Below are 20,028 nucleotides of genomic sequence, written 5' to 3'. Positions count from 1 at the left end.
AAGGACTGATGTGGTGCAGGCTTACTATTTCTGTGCATCGCCCAAGGCCTATTGATGTACTTTGCTAAAGAGGGCTAGTCTGTCAGGTCCAGTCGCACAGACCAGACACGTTGACCCTAGTCCACCAACGAAAGCTCGTCAGTATGTGTGCAGCCTGGCAAGATGAACTATGGGGAGAAAAATTGCATCCCGTGGATGAAACACCTGCCTTTGTGGTAACAGTGTCCCCCGATGAGCAGAAAGGAGTGTCTGCTTGGCCTCGGTGTGATGAAATGTCTGTGGAATGGGTGGTAAAAACGAGTCCTGGAGGTCTCACCTCACAACAGCAGTGTTTGGCACATTACCTTCCCAAAGTTCTTAGTTATAGTTACTAGTTACTTCTTTCAAAACAAGTTACAGCATTATAAATGTAACTACTGAAGTAACTGAACTACTGAAAAGTTACCAGCTCACGTTAGCCACGCCTGAGTTGGGCTGCTATCAACTTCCACGTTCTTGGCCACGTTGTTTTTCTTAAGGTGTGAGAAGATGGGAGGAGCTTCATCAGATCTCAATTTCTCATTACAGATGTGGGTAAAGACTTAATTCCAGGGCATAATTCTTACCTTTAATTCCATCAAGGGACACATCATGTCTGTATCTCCTCTGTAAAATCTGCTGGCTTACTGTGAAGTTTAACTCTCTCTCTCTTTACAAAGCTGTGCTGCTCCTGTGCTGGTCAGATGAAAACCGCTTAATTACAGTAACGCGCCGCATGTTAATGTCAGTAACGGCAATGCCATTATTCCCATGACTGCTTACCCCATACCATGTGACTCCTTCAGCAGTGGTCAGGCGGTTTTAATGTTGTGGTCGATAGCTGCACGGTTCACACATACGTGCGCACGTGTAGTAAGTTGTAAAAGTGAACATATGGAAATGATTTCCCAACCCAGAACTAAGAGCGGGAACGCCAACGCTTTATCAGCAGTGACTGACAGTGGCCTGTCCGGAGTGAAGCATCAACGATGAGATCATCCGAGCACTATGCCTAAATGGAAATGAGTGTGTGTGTGTGTGTGTGTATTCTTTCTCACATGCCCTATCACATCACACACACATTACATATTTACTGCTGCCCTGCTCGCTTGATTAAAAGGGGCAGCCTGTTAAAAAAAACGTGACAGATGACCACCTTGCCTGGTGCTGCCAAAAGATTGCATCACTGCAAAAAAAAAAATGAAAAAAGAAAGATGTCATCCCTGATGTCATCCCGCTGCCCAAAATATCCCAGGTACGAAGGACCTGAGCATACGGTCGCGGCTGCTGTCCGACTCCCAGGCTGGATGGGGAGTGGTTCAGCGCAGAGCGTTTATCGATGCCGCCATTGTGTAGATTTCTGCTGAGTCGAATCGCGCCACGCGTTCATTTTTCTCTGACGCAGGATCGTGCGCCCAAATCCCAAAAAAGCCGAGGAACACAAAGGAAAAGAAGGACGGCGAGACCAGCCGCTTTATTACATTTGTGCAGCAGCTGTGCTCTCGTGAGGATGAAGAGCGAGGAGGAGTGGAGTGGGGAAGGCGAAAGGTAATCAATGTCTCCGGGTGGATGTCAACATGCAGTTATTAATGATGAGTCGAGCGCTGCCCGCCGTCCGCCCCCTCTTCTCATTCTGCTCCCTCAGCACTAACACTTGACAGAGAGATGGACTGCTGAGTGTGTGTGTGTGTGTGTGTGTGTGTGTGTGTGCGTGTGGAGGAAATCGGGGTTGTATGTCTAGTTAGATGTTCAAAATGTTTTAAACAGTGATTGACGCACACAATGCGCATCATTGTTAGATAGACAATGATGGACCACAGGACTGTGTGTGTGTGTGTGTGTGTGTGTGTGTGTGTGTGTGTGTGTGTGTGTGTGTGTGTGTGTTTAATTCTGAACATCTCCACAGACCAAAGACCTCATGGCCATATCCAGGCCGGCCCGTCCAATTAGACTCGCCCTCTGGGACTGTGCAGCAGACCCTGAGAACAGACTTTCTCCTCCCCAATTGGCTGAACACTCAACAGATTGCTGGATGTGAAGGCCTTTTGTGAGGGTGTCAGAAATCGTGACACGCCATCCTGCCTGGCCAAACGAAGCGAAACGGGGGTGGCCTAGAAATCCGCCTGGCAGTCGTCACCAGTGAGGCGCCTGGACAGTCATTCGGTCCCTATAATACAAAACAGCGAAGTTGTATAAATACCCCTCGCTTGGTCTTTAACTTTTTTTTTTTTTTTTTGTCAAAGGAGGGAAAAGTGAAATGAATTTTTGGCTATTGTGGCACGAGATGTGCTTTCCAGGATTTTTCTTTTGTCAGTAAGAGGCCCATAAAACCTTCAACCCCTTGGCTGAACCAGTTCCTGTGTTTCTGTACTGTGAGTAAAGTGACTGTTCACATTGATGTTCTTATAACTTGAGAGACGCTGTGTAATGAATACAGCGTATATGAATTTAACGTATACTTTTATGAATTGAATTTCATGATTCTGTAATTTAGCACTAGGTTCTATAAGTGGCCTGAAGCTGCAGCTGCACCAGCGTGGCCTTTCAGTTCTCCGGCGTGTCAGGGTGACTGACACATGGAACTTGCTTGAAAAGAAGTTTATTGCAGAGCACGTTCCTGCCTCTCAGCTCAGCTGTCGTGACTCACGAGAACACGTATGAGTGACAAGAAGAGCAGCAGCAGTGACTTTTACTGTAGGGACCAGGCGGAGCGAAGAAATGTTGAATTCATGAGCAGGGTGGGTGACATTGGGCGACATTGAGAGCGTTGGGCACTTGAAAAGATAAAGAGAGGCCAAGCTGGTGGCACCAATGACAATCACCGGGTAGCATAAGAGACTTATTGTTTTGGACGTTTTCAATGCGATTGTGAAGACGCAGCATAAGTGAAAGTGAAGTGATTGTCATTGTGAAACACTGCAGCACAGCACACAGTGCACACAACTAAATGTGTCCTCTGCTTTTAACCATCACCATTGGTGAGCAGTGGGCAGCCGTGACAGGCGCCCGGGGGGCAGTGTGTGGGGACGGTGCATTGCTCAGTGGCACCTTGGCGGATCGGGATTGGGACCGGCAACCTTCAGATTACGGGGCCGCTTCCTTAACCGCTAGGCCACCACTGCCCCTCAGGGCTGAGACTGGCAGCAATGGCGATCGAAGAGAAGACTGACCCTGTAGGAGGGTGGACTGTGTGTGGCCCTAATCACCATGGGCCAATCTAATCTCGGCCCCTTATCTAAGCAGGGCTCATTCCTCCTCTGAGGGCCGGACCTGTGTACTCCTGATGGGTCGGCCATCGATCGCTGCGGCATGGCGATACGGTTTCTACCAGAGGGCATCAAATATCTGCACGCAAGTCGTGGGGGAGGAGGGTCGGGAGCATAACACTCTTGGCAGGTTATCTTCTCACATGTCTCCCCGGAAGTCTCTGCTGACCTTCCCTGCGTCCATAGCTGCTCATGTACTCATGTAGCCATGACCTCAGCAGAAGATGCTGGCAGGGCGGCTTTCTTCCTCGTACCAGTAGAACTCGTAAAATACTGCAATAAAGAACACATGCACTTCCTTCATTTGCGGTTTAGCTATAGACAGTTAAACATGTACGATGTCTGGAAATCAAATTTTCATTCTACGCATTTTATTATGACGTATGGGTGTTGGTAGCCTAGTGAGTTACACACTCGCCTATGAACCAGGTTCCCAGGTTCATAGACTCAGGTTCAAATCCCACTTGCTACCATTGTGTCCCTGAGCAAGACACTTAACCCTAAGTTGCTCCAGGGAGACTGTCCCTGTAACTACTGATTGTAAGTCGCTCTGGATAAGGGCATCTGATAAATGCCGTAAATGTAAATGTGTTCATCACAAAGGTTTCATAGATGAGGTAGCTTGTAGCTAAACTGAAGTAGCAGTTTATAAGTAGAATGACTGAAAATCGTGTTACAGATTTCTAATGCTATGATTATTCCCTGGAACAAAATTAAGAACTTTTTGAATACTGTTCTGATTTTCGTTCCTTTTTTAAAGTGTTTTTTTGCAACAAAGAAAGCATTGTTCTATTTCCAAGCATGTCTGACATTTGATGTGTTTTTTTGAGATTTTATTCACGCCAATTGCTCTGTAGCACAGCTTTGATTTGCCTTTGTCCTCCATTGATTTTATTGATGAATTATCTGTGCTGTTGCGGTGCCGCATGGAAGTCTGGTTCAGTCGGAAGTCAGCGTTTTTGCGTTCCGAACTCTTCATTGACTTTGACCTCCAACCACCTCTCTTATGGAAACACGGCATCAAATGCAGTCATTAAGCCAATATTAAGCATAGTAGCAAGGCCTGGGGCTTTCATTTAAAATTTTGTGGATACTGATGCCAAACTATTTGTCAAAGCGATGTAAAAATATGGCCTTTCTTTAAACCCAACATGCTAGCAGCGCAAAAAAGATTTAGATTTTTTTGGTTGTTGTTTTTGAGGTCTAATGTGCACAGAGTCCTGAGGGCCCATTATATTTGCCACATATTTACGCTCAAAGTGTTTATACATTCATTTCTTTGCATAAATTTTAATTAGGACTTCAAAGGCTCCACGTTGGCTGGCCGAAGCTGGATTTGCCTTTGATCGCCTCACATTCGTTTCTGCACACACTCCCTCACCCCCCCCTGCGGGCATCTCCACTAGATGAATGGCGCACATCTTTTCTGTCTGTCTGTCTGCCTGCCGGTCCGTCACACATGAAAGCGATCAAGAACCTTCTCTACACAGTACACAGTCATGGCGGGGGGGGATGTACGCTAACAAAGGGGAAGGACAATAACACACACCTTCCAGCCGGGCATGAATTCCCGGCACGAAATCGCTATTTCTCAAAAATGAACTCCTTGCAGTCCCTTAACACAATTCGTTAGCAGTCTTTTTTTAAGTTCTTTTTCACACCAAGTTTCTGTATCTACGTAAATGTATATTATTTTACATCCTGGAATACTGGAACACCGATGCTGGCGTTACCATAGCATGAAACGCGTGAAGCTGATGTGTGGTGAATGAGAAGGATGATTATAAAAGCGGCGGGAAGAGAGCTTTAGTGGGTCAGGCAAACGCTCTTTACAGCCGCTTGATGGGCTTCTGCAGAACTTTGATAATAATAGACCAGAATTTAAACAAGAACCGCAGGGCCTCCCCCTTGCCACCAGGTCAATGTGTGACCGTGAGTCTCGTTCCAGTTACAGTCCCGACACATTTTAATTGAGAAGAACAAACATCGTAAGGAATTCTTTGTTAAACTGCTCTGGTGGTAGTAGCATAGTGGGTAAAACGCTCATCAATGTTCAACCAGAAGAGCAACGTGGCAGTGGTGGCCTTTGGGGCAGTGGTGGCCTAGCGGTTAAGGAAGCAGCCCATAATCAGAAGGTTGCCAGTTCGAATCGTGATTCGCCACTGAGCAAAGTACTGCTCCCCGGGCGCCTGTCATGGCTGCCCACTGCTCACCAAGGGTGATGGTTAAAAGCAGAGGACACATTTCGTTGTTTCACCATGTGCTGTGCTGCAGTGTATCACAATCACTTCACTTTCTCTAAAGTCACAGGTTCAAACCCTGCTTACTGCCATTGTGTGCCTCAGCAGGACCCTGATTGTCACAAGGGGGACTGTCCCTGTAACTACTGATTTATAAGAGGTTCTGGATAAGGAAGTAAATGATAGATGCTGTAAATGTAAATGTTTAAGACCTGAAGAGGCTATAAATGAACAGTGTTTTCTTCATACTGTCAGCCAACATAGTGAGACTGGTATGTTTAACCCGACCTGCTCTGCATTTTTTTTTCTCATTACTGTATTGATTTTTTTATTTTTTTTTGCCCTGTCCAGCAGTTCTCCATGACAAAATTTCCGAAAAACGAGAAGTCCGTAGCTGTAGTCCATTTAGACATCCTGTAAGATGCCAGCCCCTCCTCATCGCCCCCCCCCCCGATCCTCTTCGCCGTGCTTCATGTTGTTGTACTCAGAGAGCCCCCCGGTGGGTCAATGAACCCACATTAACACCTGACTCCTCGGCAGCTGCCTTGTGTTTGCCGCGCCAGACTGGCCTCCCTCAGGTCCTCCTCCAGCACCATGAATGGATCTCGGGATCAATAACTACATCCTAGCTGCCGGAAGCAGAAAACGGGGAGGGGCTGGGCTGGATAGGAGGAAGGGAACGGGTCTAGAAGTGGCGTGAAGGCTGCTCAACGCGGGGCAGGGATGCACTGAGTCAGTCCACACCCCGCTGGGTGTCCACGCCCCGCTGGGTATCCATGCTGCTGGGTATCTGTGCGTTTATCAGCTTTGATGTTCTTTTACAAGCGCTGCTGTGGATATAAAGCTTTGATAAGAACGAGTAGATGGTGCATCTGAAGTAATCAGGAGACCTGGCCACTCCAGTAACGACTCTGCTCAATAACAGCGCCTTCGTATCGACTCCTGTCTGTCTGTCTGTCATGGAGAAATGATAACGAATGCCCCCCCCGTTCCGCTTTCTCTCTCCACAGGCCCTGCCTTTGGCTGAGGTCAGTGGACCCGGCCCTCTGTCCACCGAGCCGCAGGTTGCCATGTTCTGCGGCCGGCCCCTCCTGCACATGAACCAGGAGTCCGGGCAGTGGGAGCCGGACCCCCAGGGCCGACAGGACTGCTTCACCGACCCCAGCCAGATACTGTCCTACTGCCAGGAGGTACGTCCCCCTCACTTCGCTTCAGGCAGCGCTCACGGTTTGACACCGTTTGTGTTTAATGCATCATCACCGCGGTGGCGCACGACTCCACATTACCATAAATGCAGCATAATGAAAAGCTAATGGAGAACAAACAAAGGCACGTTTATAGTCATCTATCAATGCCGAGGATTACCGCTCGTTCATTATTGCTGCGCGCAGCTCCTCGCCGTCCCCCGGGCTGTCGGCGATCCAGAGACCGCGCGTTCTACAGCACAAGCTGCTGCTCACACAGGGTCAGGATATCCTGAACCTCGCACCAAATGCCGCCCTCGTCTGAGGACATTTATTAAATGCGTATTATTAAGTCCATATGCTGTAATTGCGTGTGCAGTTTCTGATGCATGGCCTGTCTGATTAGGCATGCATTCATATTTGAAATATTTTGGTCTTTAATCTAAATGAATTATGATGACTGAGCGAAATCCATCAAGTTGGGGGCAGGTTTCGCGGTGTGCCGTGAGGAGCCTCGTCTCTTTTCATCTTGGCACCAAAAGTGGAATTGATCTCATTTTCGAAAAATTCCTTTTAACATATGCTAAGCTACATTTTACTCATTACTGGCGTTGAATTACTTCTCATGGGGGACGCAATTTTTTTCCCCAAGGTTATTAAAAACGGGCCTGCTTGAACATGATATCACCCCTCTGTTCCATTACGTTGTTAAATCACAGTACCAGTAGGGTGGCCTATTTGTCCTTTCATATATATATGTATATATAGAGAGAGAGAGATTTAAAGTGTTTCCCCCCCAAGGTCACTTGTTCACACTAAAGTCGAGCAGCGCAGAGAGTCTTAGTGTCTCTTTGTCTCACAGGTCTTTCTCTCTGTGTTGTCCCATTGGATCTATATATTGAAATATATATAGCTGCGATGGTGCTCGCAGTGGAAATAATCATCATTTCCTGCATTTGTGTGCACCATTGTTTGTCCTCTCCTTGCCCGACTTGGATATCTTTCCTACCCGCTGTTTCTCTTTGTAGTCAGGTGTGACATTTTAACGTCTGACGTACTGATGTCGTATTTATTTTCATATAAATTCTGGATCATGCAGAATATTTTCTGCGGTTTGCCGAATTGTAACACAGACCGGTTGGGAAAAGTATAAAAATGGCGCCACCTGCTGGACATCTGTGGACATTTCAGTCCTCTGGGCATGATGCAGCAGTCGCAGCTCAGACGGTGTTAATGCGATTACTCCAGCCGTGCCTCTGTGACTGGCTTCTCTCAAAGCGTACATTAACACCAGACCGTGCAAATTTCCATTCCCCTGCCTTATCACCAAAAATGTCATTCGCCCAATTAAAAAAGCTAACATTTAACAAGAAGCAATCTGCATTCGGTCCGGAGAGGAAGGCCTAGAGATACCGTGTATCTGAAGATGTGGGATAGTCAGGTGCTTCTCAAAAAGGTTAAAATATCCTAATGTCTGCATGATTTGTGACATTATGTGACTCCCCTTCCCCAGAGTCTGGCCCTGTTCTTCTCTTATGGTGCCTGTCTCGTCTCTATTCCTCCATCCTGATCTTTCCACGCTGGCTATTTCTGTCTATGTCCCACCCTGCTTGGACCCTCTCCTTCTTTCTCCTGACCTAACACCAACCCCTTGGTGTCTTTTGTGTGTGTGTGTCTCTCTGCATGTGGTCCGCTCTCTCCTGACAGATGTACCCAGGCCTGCAGATCTCTCACGTGGAGGAGTCCTCCAGCCCTGTCACAATCCAGTCCTGGTGCAAGAAGGGCTGGGGACGCTGCCAGCCTCGGCCCTTCATCGTCATGCCCTACCGCTGCATAGGTACGCCCACTTGCACACATTCGAATATTTAGGAAGGAAGACGTGCTTTTGTTTATTTTATTCTCTAATAATCTATTCTAAAAAATTTAAACAGAAATGTTTCTGTGGAGCACAAGCACACGCCTCACTTCTGCATATGCATGTTTTATGATGATTAATTCCACAGATTGGCCCGTTTGAGAGAATCTATTGCAAACACCCCCCTTTCATTGATGATATTTGCTATCTTTCTGTGCTGCAATACTCACCATCTGTCCTCCCTCCCTCCCTCCCTCTCGCCTGTCTGCCGCAGTGGGAGAGTATGTGAGCGAGGCTTTGCTGGTTCCTGACCGTTGCCGCTTCCTGCACCAGGAGCAGATGGATGCGTGTGAGAGTTACGTGTACTGGCACAACATCGCCAAAGAGGTGGGCAGCCGACCGGACTGCTGGAGTCACGCTGCATGCCGTAACGCGGAGTAACAGACCCTCAACCCCATAACAGGACCTGCCATTTTATGTTCCTTTTTTTTACTGACCTGAATGCTGTCATGTAGATCCAGGAAGTCCAAAAATGACATTACATTTATGGCATTTGCCAGACACCCTTCTTCAGAGCGATCAGTAGTTACAGGGACAGTCGGGTTTGAACCCGGGACTTTATGCTCTTCAGGTTCTTCATGGGTGAACTATAGTTATAGTTCAAGTTAATTTTAAATATTCTAGAAGTACTTGTTTCCTTTAACTCAGCACATAGCGGGTTAAAAAGTAAAAATCCAGCCAAATACTAGACAACTAGACGGGAAGTTGACCTAGGAGTGAAAATATCTTTATCTTTCAATTCACTTGACTTTATCATGAAAGTCACATGGATTATTGTGGTTATATATTATTGTCGTAGGTTTAGACTTCAGCTTCTGGCCACTGTTCACCTAACTTTTGCTGATTTGCAGAACGTGGCCGATTGTACAGCTGATGCTCAGACTCAGCAGAACCATATGGCTCCAGCTGGGGAACGGTAGCCGCTCCACAGCAGTTGTCAGCAGCCAGCATATTTAGAACTGCTTTAGTGTAGGTGTCATCACATGACGCTCAGAAACTGGTTTACGTTTTCCTGAGCCATAATACGGAAAAAAGTGACATCCTCAGGGAGCAGCCCAACCTCCGCAACATGCATTGGCCCATTTACTGCGAACTTTCTTATCACCTCTATTTCTGTCATATCTCTTGCACACCTCCATGTTTAAAGTGGGGAGCACTTTCTCTCCATTTGCTTTTCTGCCTGATCTACATTTTCTGTCCTTTTTTGATGCATTTTTTGATTAAAGTGAATTTTTTTTTTTGTATGTAGTTTTGTGTTAAAATGGCATTTGCTTGTCATCCCCTTTTATCTCCAGGCCTGCACTGCAGACAGCCTGGAGTTGCACAGCTATGGGATGCTTTTGCCGTGCGGCAGCCGGTTCAGGGGTGTGGAGTACGTCTGCTGCCCGGGCAGGGGGGTATCGAGTGGCCGAGGGGATACGGATGGAGCCGATGGCATCCAGGGAGCAAACCAACCCCTTCAGGCTGAAGCTAAAGCCAGTACCAGGTGAGATTAGAGGTTTCAGGTTCTATAAACTCTGACCTCGGCAGGGTTTTGGTCCATTTTGTTGAGAAGGTTTTGAACAATTGCGGCACTTAAGTGCTTCCATCCAATCCACTAGCAACTGGATTGCTTCATTAACATTTAAGACATTTATCAGACTCCTTAATCCAGAGCGATTTACAGTCAGTAGTTACAGGGAGACACTCTGGGTTAAATGTCTTGCTCAGGGAAACAATGGTAGTAAGTGGGGTTTGTGGTCATTTCATTTATAGGCTAGTGTGTAACCCAAAAGCTTTACCCAAAAAGCTTTACTAGCCTTCCCTGACCGGGAATCGAACTCAGGTGAGCAAGAAAATGAAGGGATTATCATTGTGATACACTGCAGCACAGCACACGGTGACACAACTAAATGCATCCTCTGCTTTTACCCATCACCCTTGGTGAGCAGTGGGCAGCCATGACATGTGCCCAGTGAGCAGTGTGTGGGGCGGTGCTTTGCTCAGTGGATCCTCAGTGGCACCTTGGCGGATCAGGATTCAAACCAGAAACCTTCTGATTACGGGTCCGCTTCCTTAACCGCTATTCCACCACTGCCCCATAATCCAAATCCTAACAACCAGGGACATACAGGTCTCCACCTGTAGTGTATGCGAGGTTATGTTGTAGTAGGGTAGGAGTATTTCATGTCTAGCATGACCCCATAACCCTCATTTTCCTAACTACTCTTACTGATCTCCTGTCAGTGTCAAAGTGACGACGCCCGCCCCAAGCCCTTCCCCCAGCACAGATGCAGATGAAGACCTAGAGGAGGAAGAAGAGGAGGAGGTGATGGAGGAGGAGCAGAACGATGAGCAGGAGGAGGAGGATGACGAAGACGAGGCTGAAGAAGAGGAAGAGGAGGCCACAGCAGCACAGGAGTATGAATGGGTTGATTCCGGTCCTTACCAAGCATCAGACTATGTGGACAACTTCTATGAGAACGGGGCTCAGGCCAGCCACAAACCAACCACTGCAGCACCCCAGGCCCGTGGAGACAGCCGTAAGTGTCGCACACACAAATAATAATTTACAGTTTGACCGATTTGAAAAATAATGATAATTTTTTTTGTTGTCTTTTTTGTTGTTGTTTGTTTGTTTCCCAAAAGGTGTGAGAATTTATAATTAATGTATAGTTACTCACTTTTAAAATGATCATATATGCACTTTTACAGCATTTATCAGACACCCTTATCCAGAATAACCCAAGGTAAAGTGTCTTGCTCCGGGCCTGTGGCTTCAGACCACCTTTATATTATTGGCACAGAAGTTTTTGGAAGTTGAATCTGTGAAAATTGTAGGACTGCATGCTAGTACTGAGTGTGAGTTTCTTAGTGCTTGCCACGCTGAAACTAATATAGATTTATTATAATGGCTCGGCAATATGAAGCACTGGTAACACTAACTACAAATCCCATAATGCAGTGCTTTAGTTGCCTTACTGAACACGATAACGTGTTATCAAAGCAGATGTTCGGAGCAACGTCTGAATGAAAATTGCATGTCTACGATAATTTTTCTCAAAATACGATAATTTTAAGATGATTATACAACATTTACTTCAACATTTAGTATCTGGCAACACTAAAATCATACCATACTATGAAGTACAAATTGAAATGTATAAAATAGCTTTGGCCTACTACTGCCATTATTGGTTGTGTCGTTTTCCCAACCTATTTAGCTAACTTTGTTGAGAAACTAGCCATCAAAAAATTCTATCAGAATTAAATCGTACCTCTATCTGTTTCCTTAGATTGGACAGGAATTCTTTATGACCAAAAAAGTAGTGGGGTAAAAAGTAAGATTTTTGACATTGAAATGTCCTAGAGTAGTAGTCTCCACTAAAGTGAAGTTCAGATACGCTCTCCTCCTCATTAACATTTAAAGCTACAGACACTGAAACAGTTCATCCTGGGGAAATCTCATTGTGGGACTGGATCAAAGTGGCTGTAATTGTGCACTGCGGCTGAATTTCGGAAAGAGACTGTATATACAGTATTAAGGGACCACTAAGAGCGATATAAAAGCAAAAATAATTTTTCATGTCAGGGGACGTGAGTTTTGGAGTTGTTTTTCTGCATGAAACACTTGATGAAACTGCAGGTTCACATTAACACACAAACACATTGCACATATTCACAGACACATTGTAGTCAGACCAAGCTGTGTTTAACCTGTTTTTTTGTCTGTGACTCTTAACTCATTGTTCACTACTGGACTTCACTATAAAGATCATAATATAATCTTTGTTCATTTCATTTAACTTTTTTCTGTTTATCGCTGCCCACAATGCAGTGCCCACACAGCGGCCCACAGACGGAGTGGATGTTTACTTTGAGATGCCCGGCGACGACAGCGAGCACGCTAGCTTCCTGCGGGCCAAGATGGACCTGGAAGAGCGGAGGATGAAGCGCATCAATGAGGTGAGTGTGAGTCGGAACATGAGTCACGCTCGAAGACTCATCTCTTATTCACTTCACACTGTCATCATTTGCGGAGAATGCTTCGGTGTGGGTAGGGTGTACGTCACCAAAAGGGTTTCATTGTCCCCATTGCCTGTTTACTTCAGATCATGAAGGAGTGGGCAGAGGCCGACAATCAGTCCAAGAACCTGCCCAAGTCTGACCGGCAGGCGCTAAACGAGGTAAAGGGCCATCACTTCAGCATCTTCATCTGACAAAGTTTAAACCATGGAGCTCCCTCATTGGCCCTCGCTCTCTTGCAGCACTTCCAGTCAGTTCTGCAGACCCTGGAGGAGCAGGTAGCCGGGGAGAGGCAGAGGCTGATGGAGACCCACCTGGCCCGAGTGGTGGCAACGCTCAACAACAACCGGCGCCTGGCGCTGGAGAGCTACCTGTCTGCAGTGCAGAGTGAGCCCCCCCAGGTACGGTACTATAATAGAATTAGCATTTCTGTTTTGCCCGTGGCTCTGTGATCTCATGCCTGCCGGCACACAGCCGGAGCGCGTGCTGCAAGCGCTGAAGCGTTACATCGTGGCGGAGCAGAAGGACCGGCGTCATACACTCCGCCACTACCAGCACATCGAGGCCGCGGACCCTCAGAAGGCAGAGCAGATGAAGTTCCAGGTATGGATCCAACAATCCCTGAGCTTTCCAATGGCTGCAGGTGCAAACGTTGCTGTTTCCATGATTTATTATTAAAATTGAGCTTCAAATAAGCTGTAATAATTAATCTGCCTGTTCTGCTGTGTGTATCAGAGCAATGCAGCATTAATGAAGTGCTCACAGCATTTCTTCATGAGTATCCATGGCTATTATGGATAGTTTGAAAGGTGTCCAAAGTGTACATTTTTTTCTGTAAATGTAAAGTAAATGTATTCCTTGCAGCGAGTGTTTAATAGGAATGTCTTTGTAAAGCAGCAACTTCATCAGCTAAGAGCAGCCAGTTTTTACACCATCATCATCATCAGGCCATTTGTGAATGTTAAGCTTTCACGACATGAGGGTGGACACAGGACAGAGACAAAATACAAGAGGGTTAGGATCCAGGAGCAGGTGTGATTCCAGGTTGATTTACTGCAGACAGGAGTAAATGTGGCTGAAATTCGCAAGGCAGAACTCGGCCACGCCAGAGAGACACAAAAATGGAGACAAGACATTGTGGTGGATGAGGGGCAGGCATTCCTTTTATAGGAACAGGGAAGGGGCGTGACCTGCACCCAGTGCCCTGGGACCAGTTACCAAGCATCATTTCTCAATCTGCTTATTTCATGTGCTTCGCCATTTAATAGACATATCAACTCCTTCAATAATGTATCAGGCATGCAATAATAATCATTTTTTCGTATATCGACATTGACAAGTCCAAAACTGTTTGCAGGTCTACACACACTTGCATGTGATTGAGGAGAGGATGAACCAAAGCTTGGCCCTTCTCTACAAGGTTCCTGTGCTCGCCGAGGAGCTGCATGATGAAATCCGTAAGTTGTACGACCTCGATCACATAAGTCCGCCTGAAAATAGGTAAACATTGCATACCGTAAAAGAGAGAGATGCCGGACTCAGCAGCTGGCAACAGTTGTGCTTTTTTCTGTAACTAAAGGGGTATTTGTGAGCGATGTGTTAGTTTAGGAACGTATCTAATACGTTCTCTCTCTGCAGAAGAGCTGGTGAAGGGTGAGCGGGGGGACATCAGTGAGCTCATGACCACGTCCTTCTCGGAGACACGTACTACAGAGGAGCTGCTGCCTGCTGAGAGCGAGGAGGAGAAGGACGACGAGGAAGAAGAGGAGCGCGCCTTCCAGAGCAGACCCTACTCGCCCCACATCGGTATAGCAGTGCAGACAAGCAACAGTCCAGTACTGTAGCCCACTGACTATAATAATATATAATAAATACTTTAACAACTTCTAGTATTACAGTTTTAAAAAATGCTGCCAGTTAAAGTAATATATGATTATTTTTCATATTGCAGAACCCCAGGCCAACAGTAAGAAAGGTGAGTTTCCTCAGCCCCCTCACTCTCACCTGCCATGCCTGCAAGGTCCGTCTCAGAGAGGGCATCGTTTATGGGCCTACGGACTGGTAGCAGACTGAGCGATAGGGTCAAGGAGCGTCAGACAGGCGATTTTAGCGATTTTCATTTCCTATACTTCTGAATGACGTCTGTCAACATGGACCCAGTTTCTTTAAGCAGCTCAATGCAACCAAGAAGAACTGTAATACGCCTCCACCGGTCATTGTACAAAAAGCACAAGGACAGTTCACCTGTCTTTTTCTCAAAAACAGAGGCATTTCTCTCAAGCACAATGAGAGTAAACACACCTTGTCTAGGAAGCTGTGGAAGATCATATCTGCTCAGAGGTGCTTTTGCAGCTAAGTGCTGAGACGGAGCGATATCCTTGAAAAGGTTTGCACTCCCCACATTCCAACTAGGTAGTCACATCTGCTACTACACAAATAATGAAGGCATCGGGAGTGAGGTGTGGCCCAGACAACTGACAGAAGATTAAGCTGGTAAACTGACCACTGCTGCTGTGTAATTACAGTGTCTGGAATTGATGAGTATGACTACGCTACATCTGAGAGGGGTCCCACATATGAGTATGAGGAGAAGGTAAGAAGTGTGTGTGTGTGTGTGTGTGTGTGTGTGTGTATGTGTGGGGTAAGCTAATAATTAAAGGCACTGTTCCCATTGTGAAATAATGACACTTAGTGTAGTGAGGTTATTAATGCATAATACATGATTAAATGTTTGCCAGATAGATTGATGAAATTGAATAATGCAGCCCAAATAGGAAAGCATTTATTGTGCACTAACAAACTATTTATTCTTCTCAAGATTTAAAGTAAGAATGAGGTCATGAAGAATTTAGTGCATGTCGTAATTATCATGGAATAGCCACATATTTCACTTTTGGGTTGTTAAAAGGCTCAGTCATGAGGTTTTATGACCTAATAGGGTTCTTTTAGGGACAGGGCCTTCTGGAAAAACCCTATTGTCTGATTTGACAACACTAATTGGCTGCATTGTAACTTCTCTCGAAGATCAACACCTCTGTGGAGCTCAAGCAAGTGGTGTACAAATCCTCTGAGATCCAGAGAGATGAGCTGGTAAGCAGACACTCACCTGGCATTTTATTACATTAACATTTATGGCATTTGGCAAACACCCTTATACAAGACACCACCAGGCAGTTATGACATAATAGCTGGATCATTCAGAACATCTGTGTTTCTACTGATATGCGTTTTATGCTACAAGAAGCTAATTTTTTTTTAATCACAGAATGAGAATATCATAACTCTTTAAAATAAATAAATAAATGAAATTCCTCCTTCTGTTCCAAAGCAGCCTGATGCCTTGGAGACGTTTAACCGCGGGGCAATGGTGGGTCTGCTTGTAGTTGCCGTGGCCATCGCCATGGTGATGGTAATAAGCCTGTTGCTGGTCCGCCGCAAGCCGTATGGCACCATCAGCCATGGCATTGTAGAGGTGGGAGATTTCAGTGGTTTCATTATCATTCACATTTGAAAGAAAAGCATCATCTGATGACTGTTTGTCTTCAGGTTGATCCCATGCTGAGCCCAGAGGAGAAGCAGCTGAACAAGATGCAGAACCACGGTTATGAAAACCCCACCTACAAATTCTTCGAGCAAATGAACTGAGGCGAAAGGTGTGGCCTCATGGCCACACCCCTCCCTCACTTCCTTTTCTGTTTTGGGGCATGATCATAGCAACCCCTACTGTGCTCTAATAAATACATTTTAGGACAACAAGCAAGAATACATAGGGAGTTCACACTGAACATATCCTTAGACCCCTAGGCTAAATGTGGTTGCCAAAGGTAACCTTTCCCCCCCCCCCAGGAACCAACCAATCCTTTCCCTGTTTTTTTTGTTTTGTTTTTTTTCCGCCTTATTTTCGATTTAAAAGGGTACATCTGTATCTGTGAAACAGCATGTTTGTCTTTTCGGCCGCAGAGACCAGTTCCTGTGGCGCTGCGCCAAATCATTTCATGATCCATGTGCAACACAAGTGTCATTTCACTGTGCATTACTTCATGGCGGCATGATTTTACAAGATGCTTCTCAGTCCCGTCCCCCAACCAAAAAATAAAAATAAGAGAAAAAAAACTATCCCAGAATTCGTTTTTATGATCATCCAATTTATGATTTTGGGCCGAACTCCACCATCATGTAATCCTGAAAAGTTCAGTATCAATAGTGCTGCGTGTGCACACTGCCAAACACTTTTTAATATGGGAAAGGCATTGGTGGTTCATGAAACACACGTTGGTCTGAAATCCAAGTTTAACCAATAAGAAGTGCACCGATCCCTGCATTCGCTCAGACCACGTTTGAACAGCGGCCTCGTTCTCTCTGTATCACTACCTAAGAAGTTAACCGTTATTCAGAAGTCCTTTATTTAAGGAAAGCATGCAAAATTTGGTGTATGGCGCTACTGTATTTGTGTTGTTCTTGTTTTTTGCTTTCGATTAAAGAGGAGATGTCACAGTTCAATGAATAGTGTATATACATAAGCTCGAATATTAACTGATAAAAAGACATTTCCACAATTAATTTATACCAATGCAAAGTGTGGAGTACTGAAAACAACAACAAAAAAAAGACCTTGTGCTGCTCAGTGTGAGGGAGAAACATTTCTTAACATGGCTGATTGAAAACGGACTGTTGTATAAACCAGCACAAGATGACACCGTATCCTTTGACTGAATGTATTTTAGGTAGACATTACGAGTTCAGTTTTTTTTTTTTTTTTTTTTCTTTCTTTCTTTGTTGGATGTCCATCGTTCCACCTAGTAACACATGGTCACCCAGCTCGCCTGCTGCTTGGCACACCTGTCCTGGCGAGGTGAACGAATGGGATGAGTAGGTACGGTACCTAAAAAATAAATCAGGTCTTAGTGGCATTCCAGAGAAAGAAGTTGGCAACAGTGTAATAATAATAATATCAAAAAGTGTCTTCTAAGTCCTGATTTTCCCCTCCTCCCCAAATAGTTCTGTCACTATATAGTGACAGCCTTGGGGCTCCGTTATTTTCAGAATAACGTGAGTCTTTGTGTAAATATTACTGCGGAAGATGGCTTTAGACCTGGCAGGTTCGTCATCAGATGTAATGAAGTAGCTTTTAGACTTTCGGTAAGCACCTCTTAAACTGTCCTCTCGATCTTCAGCGTCCTTAGTTTAGCACATTCTCTTTTTTTACCCTTATTTATTAAATTTTTTTTTTTCTTCGAATAATCCATTGATTGACATGAATTCCGATCATCATGGGTGGGGCAGGTATTGCTGTATTGCACCACCTTTACCTTAATAGGAACCGTGAGTTACCATCGCGTTATGGTAGTAGGTTCTAGAGCACTAGCGTTAGTTCTGTAAAGACTGTGCAGATCCATTAGCAGTCACGCCGCAGCAAGGCGAAGAGAAAACGTCACCCGTTCAGTACACCCCACCCCACCCCACCCCCAGACAGTCAGCATTTCCTACCAGCATTTAGCCGAACTGTAGAATTGATGTTTGTACTTTTTTTTTTTTTTTTTTTTTCTCCTCCTTTATTAAATGAACTATTTATGATCGTAAGCCCCACCCCCTGTTTAACCCCTTGATTGAATAACAATGTAAACAAGTGTAATGGAAATTTTAACTGCTGCATTATTGCCTTTTTCAATGCTGTGTTTTAGATGTAATATATATATATGTATTTTTTATTTATGAGTCATTAATCATTGGACTTAGGGTCATGCGTTATCACTCATCGAAATAAATTCTGAATGGCTTGTGTAGGCCAACAAACAGTAGATGATGGGATCTGAAGACATCTCGCTGGATACAGCGTACAGTAAATGTAGGAACATGAAGCAAACACGACACCAAGCACAACTGTATGTAAATGATTTTAAAGTCTTGTGCAACGTACATGATTAAATTTGTACAGGTATAATGCCGCGTGGTCCGATGAGTCAGTAAGGTGTGTAAAATTCATTCAAATCCATGTAGAATTTGACCAAAGACATTTTAGATCAGATTGGAAGTTGACCAATTTACCTGCGTTTACCTGAATTAACTGATGTTTATTGTATAAGCAAGAAATCTGAGAGTTTGGTGATCTTATTGAAAAAAATAATAATACAATGGTAATAAAATTACAAAATGACCCACAACAGTTGTCAGTTTCTTTAAGTAATACGCAAATGACCATGACTCTGGCAAATCTGGGGAACGTGTTTGGGGAAGTCCGATCCATGGAGCCCTTACCTTGACATTTACAGGGTGTAAATGCTACTTGCCGTTTCATGACATTACGTAATGATTTTTTTTTTTCTTCAATTTTTTATATATAACTACCACTGAGCAAAGCACCATCCCCACAAACTGCTCCCTGGGCACTTGTCTTGGCTGCCCACTGCTCAACAAGGGTGATGGTTAAATGCAGAGGACACATTTTGTTGTCATCGTATGCTGTGCTGCAGTGTTTCACAATGACAATCGCTTCACTTTCAATAATTGTGTTATTTCATGTGTTATGCCAAACTTTGTAAAACATACAGAAATTATATTTCAGCATATGAATCCATATAGGGTTAGGCCACTTGGCAGGTTATTATTCAGATAACTCAAACCTTTGAGGCAAAACCTCTTAATGATTATATTTGTTACCCATCTGTCTGCATTGGACCCCAGTGGTACCTGCAAGTGCACCATGTCAACAGCAGAGGGCAGAGCCTAAATGTAATCAGCAGGTCAATCATTTTATGGCACAGGATATTTATGAAATGCTGTACTGGTTAAGTTTGGGATCAAAGGTCATCATTACCAACTTTTACTCCATGGTGTCTGCCTGTGAAGTAAAACCCTGTAGTAAAACCCTGTAGTTTGTGCATCTTGCATTGCCAGATGTTTCTTCAGTTCAACTCCTCGAACCACTGATATTGCAGAGCAATCACATATTAACAAATAAGGAGAAAGATCTACTCAGGTTTCATGTGAAATGTGTCCAAAAACGATCGTCAGAAACAGTTCAAATTGAGCAAACTGCCACCTTTCATCACGCCTTCCATGTAAAGGACCTGAGACTCTCTGGTGTGATGGTACTAGCCAGCCTGACTCAGAGTTACCACACCTTCTTTTACACATTTCCTGAAGACCTGTCGCTTTTCTGGGTAACTAGAAACTTAACGACCCCAAAGCATAGAAACCCAAACGTGTGCAAGCAAGGAAATACCCAGGATGTTAACAATCAGGAACTACAAGAACGATCCACATAAAGTAATTGTATGTTTTTAATGCCACATGTAAAAAAGACGCACGCACTAGATTAAAAACACTCATCTGATGTTACCTGGCAGAAAGAGGCATGGCACAATAGAGGTTACAAGAATGAACAGTTTCTGATTTATTTA

At 44.9% G+C, this 20,028-nt stretch overlaps 1 protein-coding gene across 2 annotated transcripts in view; it reads left to right on the top strand.

Moving 5' to 3' along the window:
- Window positions 1-18,789, top strand: part of aplp1 (amyloid beta (A4) precursor-like protein 1) — a 37,205-nt gene extending 18,416 nt beyond the window's left edge. The window contains exons 2-17 of one of the 2 annotated variants that reach the window (XM_028980197.1): window positions 6,535-6,714; window positions 8,416-8,545; window positions 8,838-8,950; window positions 9,919-10,109; window positions 10,850-11,145; window positions 12,441-12,568; window positions 12,715-12,789; window positions 12,871-13,029; window positions 13,103-13,231; window positions 13,986-14,085; window positions 14,267-14,434; window positions 14,580-14,603; window positions 15,154-15,221; window positions 15,653-15,718; window positions 15,960-16,100; window positions 16,175-18,789. In XM_028980197.1, the coding sequence (XP_028836030.1) occupies window positions 6,535-6,714; window positions 8,416-8,545; window positions 8,838-8,950; window positions 9,919-10,109; window positions 10,850-11,145; window positions 12,441-12,568; window positions 12,715-12,789; window positions 12,871-13,029; window positions 13,103-13,231; window positions 13,986-14,085; window positions 14,267-14,434; window positions 14,580-14,603; window positions 15,154-15,221; window positions 15,653-15,718; window positions 15,960-16,100; window positions 16,175-16,273 (2,067 nt within the window). In that variant the 3' untranslated portion in view covers window positions 16,274-18,789. Of the gene's footprint in view, window positions 1-6,534; window positions 6,715-8,415; window positions 8,546-8,837; window positions 8,951-9,918; window positions 10,110-10,849; window positions 11,146-12,440; window positions 12,569-12,714; window positions 12,790-12,870; window positions 13,030-13,102; window positions 13,232-13,985; window positions 14,086-14,266; window positions 14,435-14,579; window positions 14,604-15,153; window positions 15,222-15,652; window positions 15,719-15,956; window positions 16,101-16,174 lie in introns of both variants that reach the window. The other variant, XM_028980196.1, reaches the window with a different exon arrangement.
- Window positions 18,790-20,028: the final 1,239 nt, after the last annotated feature.

Source organism: Denticeps clupeoides, chromosome 5 (genome assembly GCF_900700375.1).
Source record: "Denticeps clupeoides chromosome 5, fDenClu1.1, whole genome shotgun sequence".
Taxonomy (NCBI): domain Eukaryota; kingdom Metazoa; phylum Chordata; class Actinopteri; order Clupeiformes; family Denticipitidae; genus Denticeps; species Denticeps clupeoides.
The sequence above is the reverse complement of the archived record's forward strand: the minus strand, read 5'-3'. Positions and strand labels throughout refer to the sequence as shown.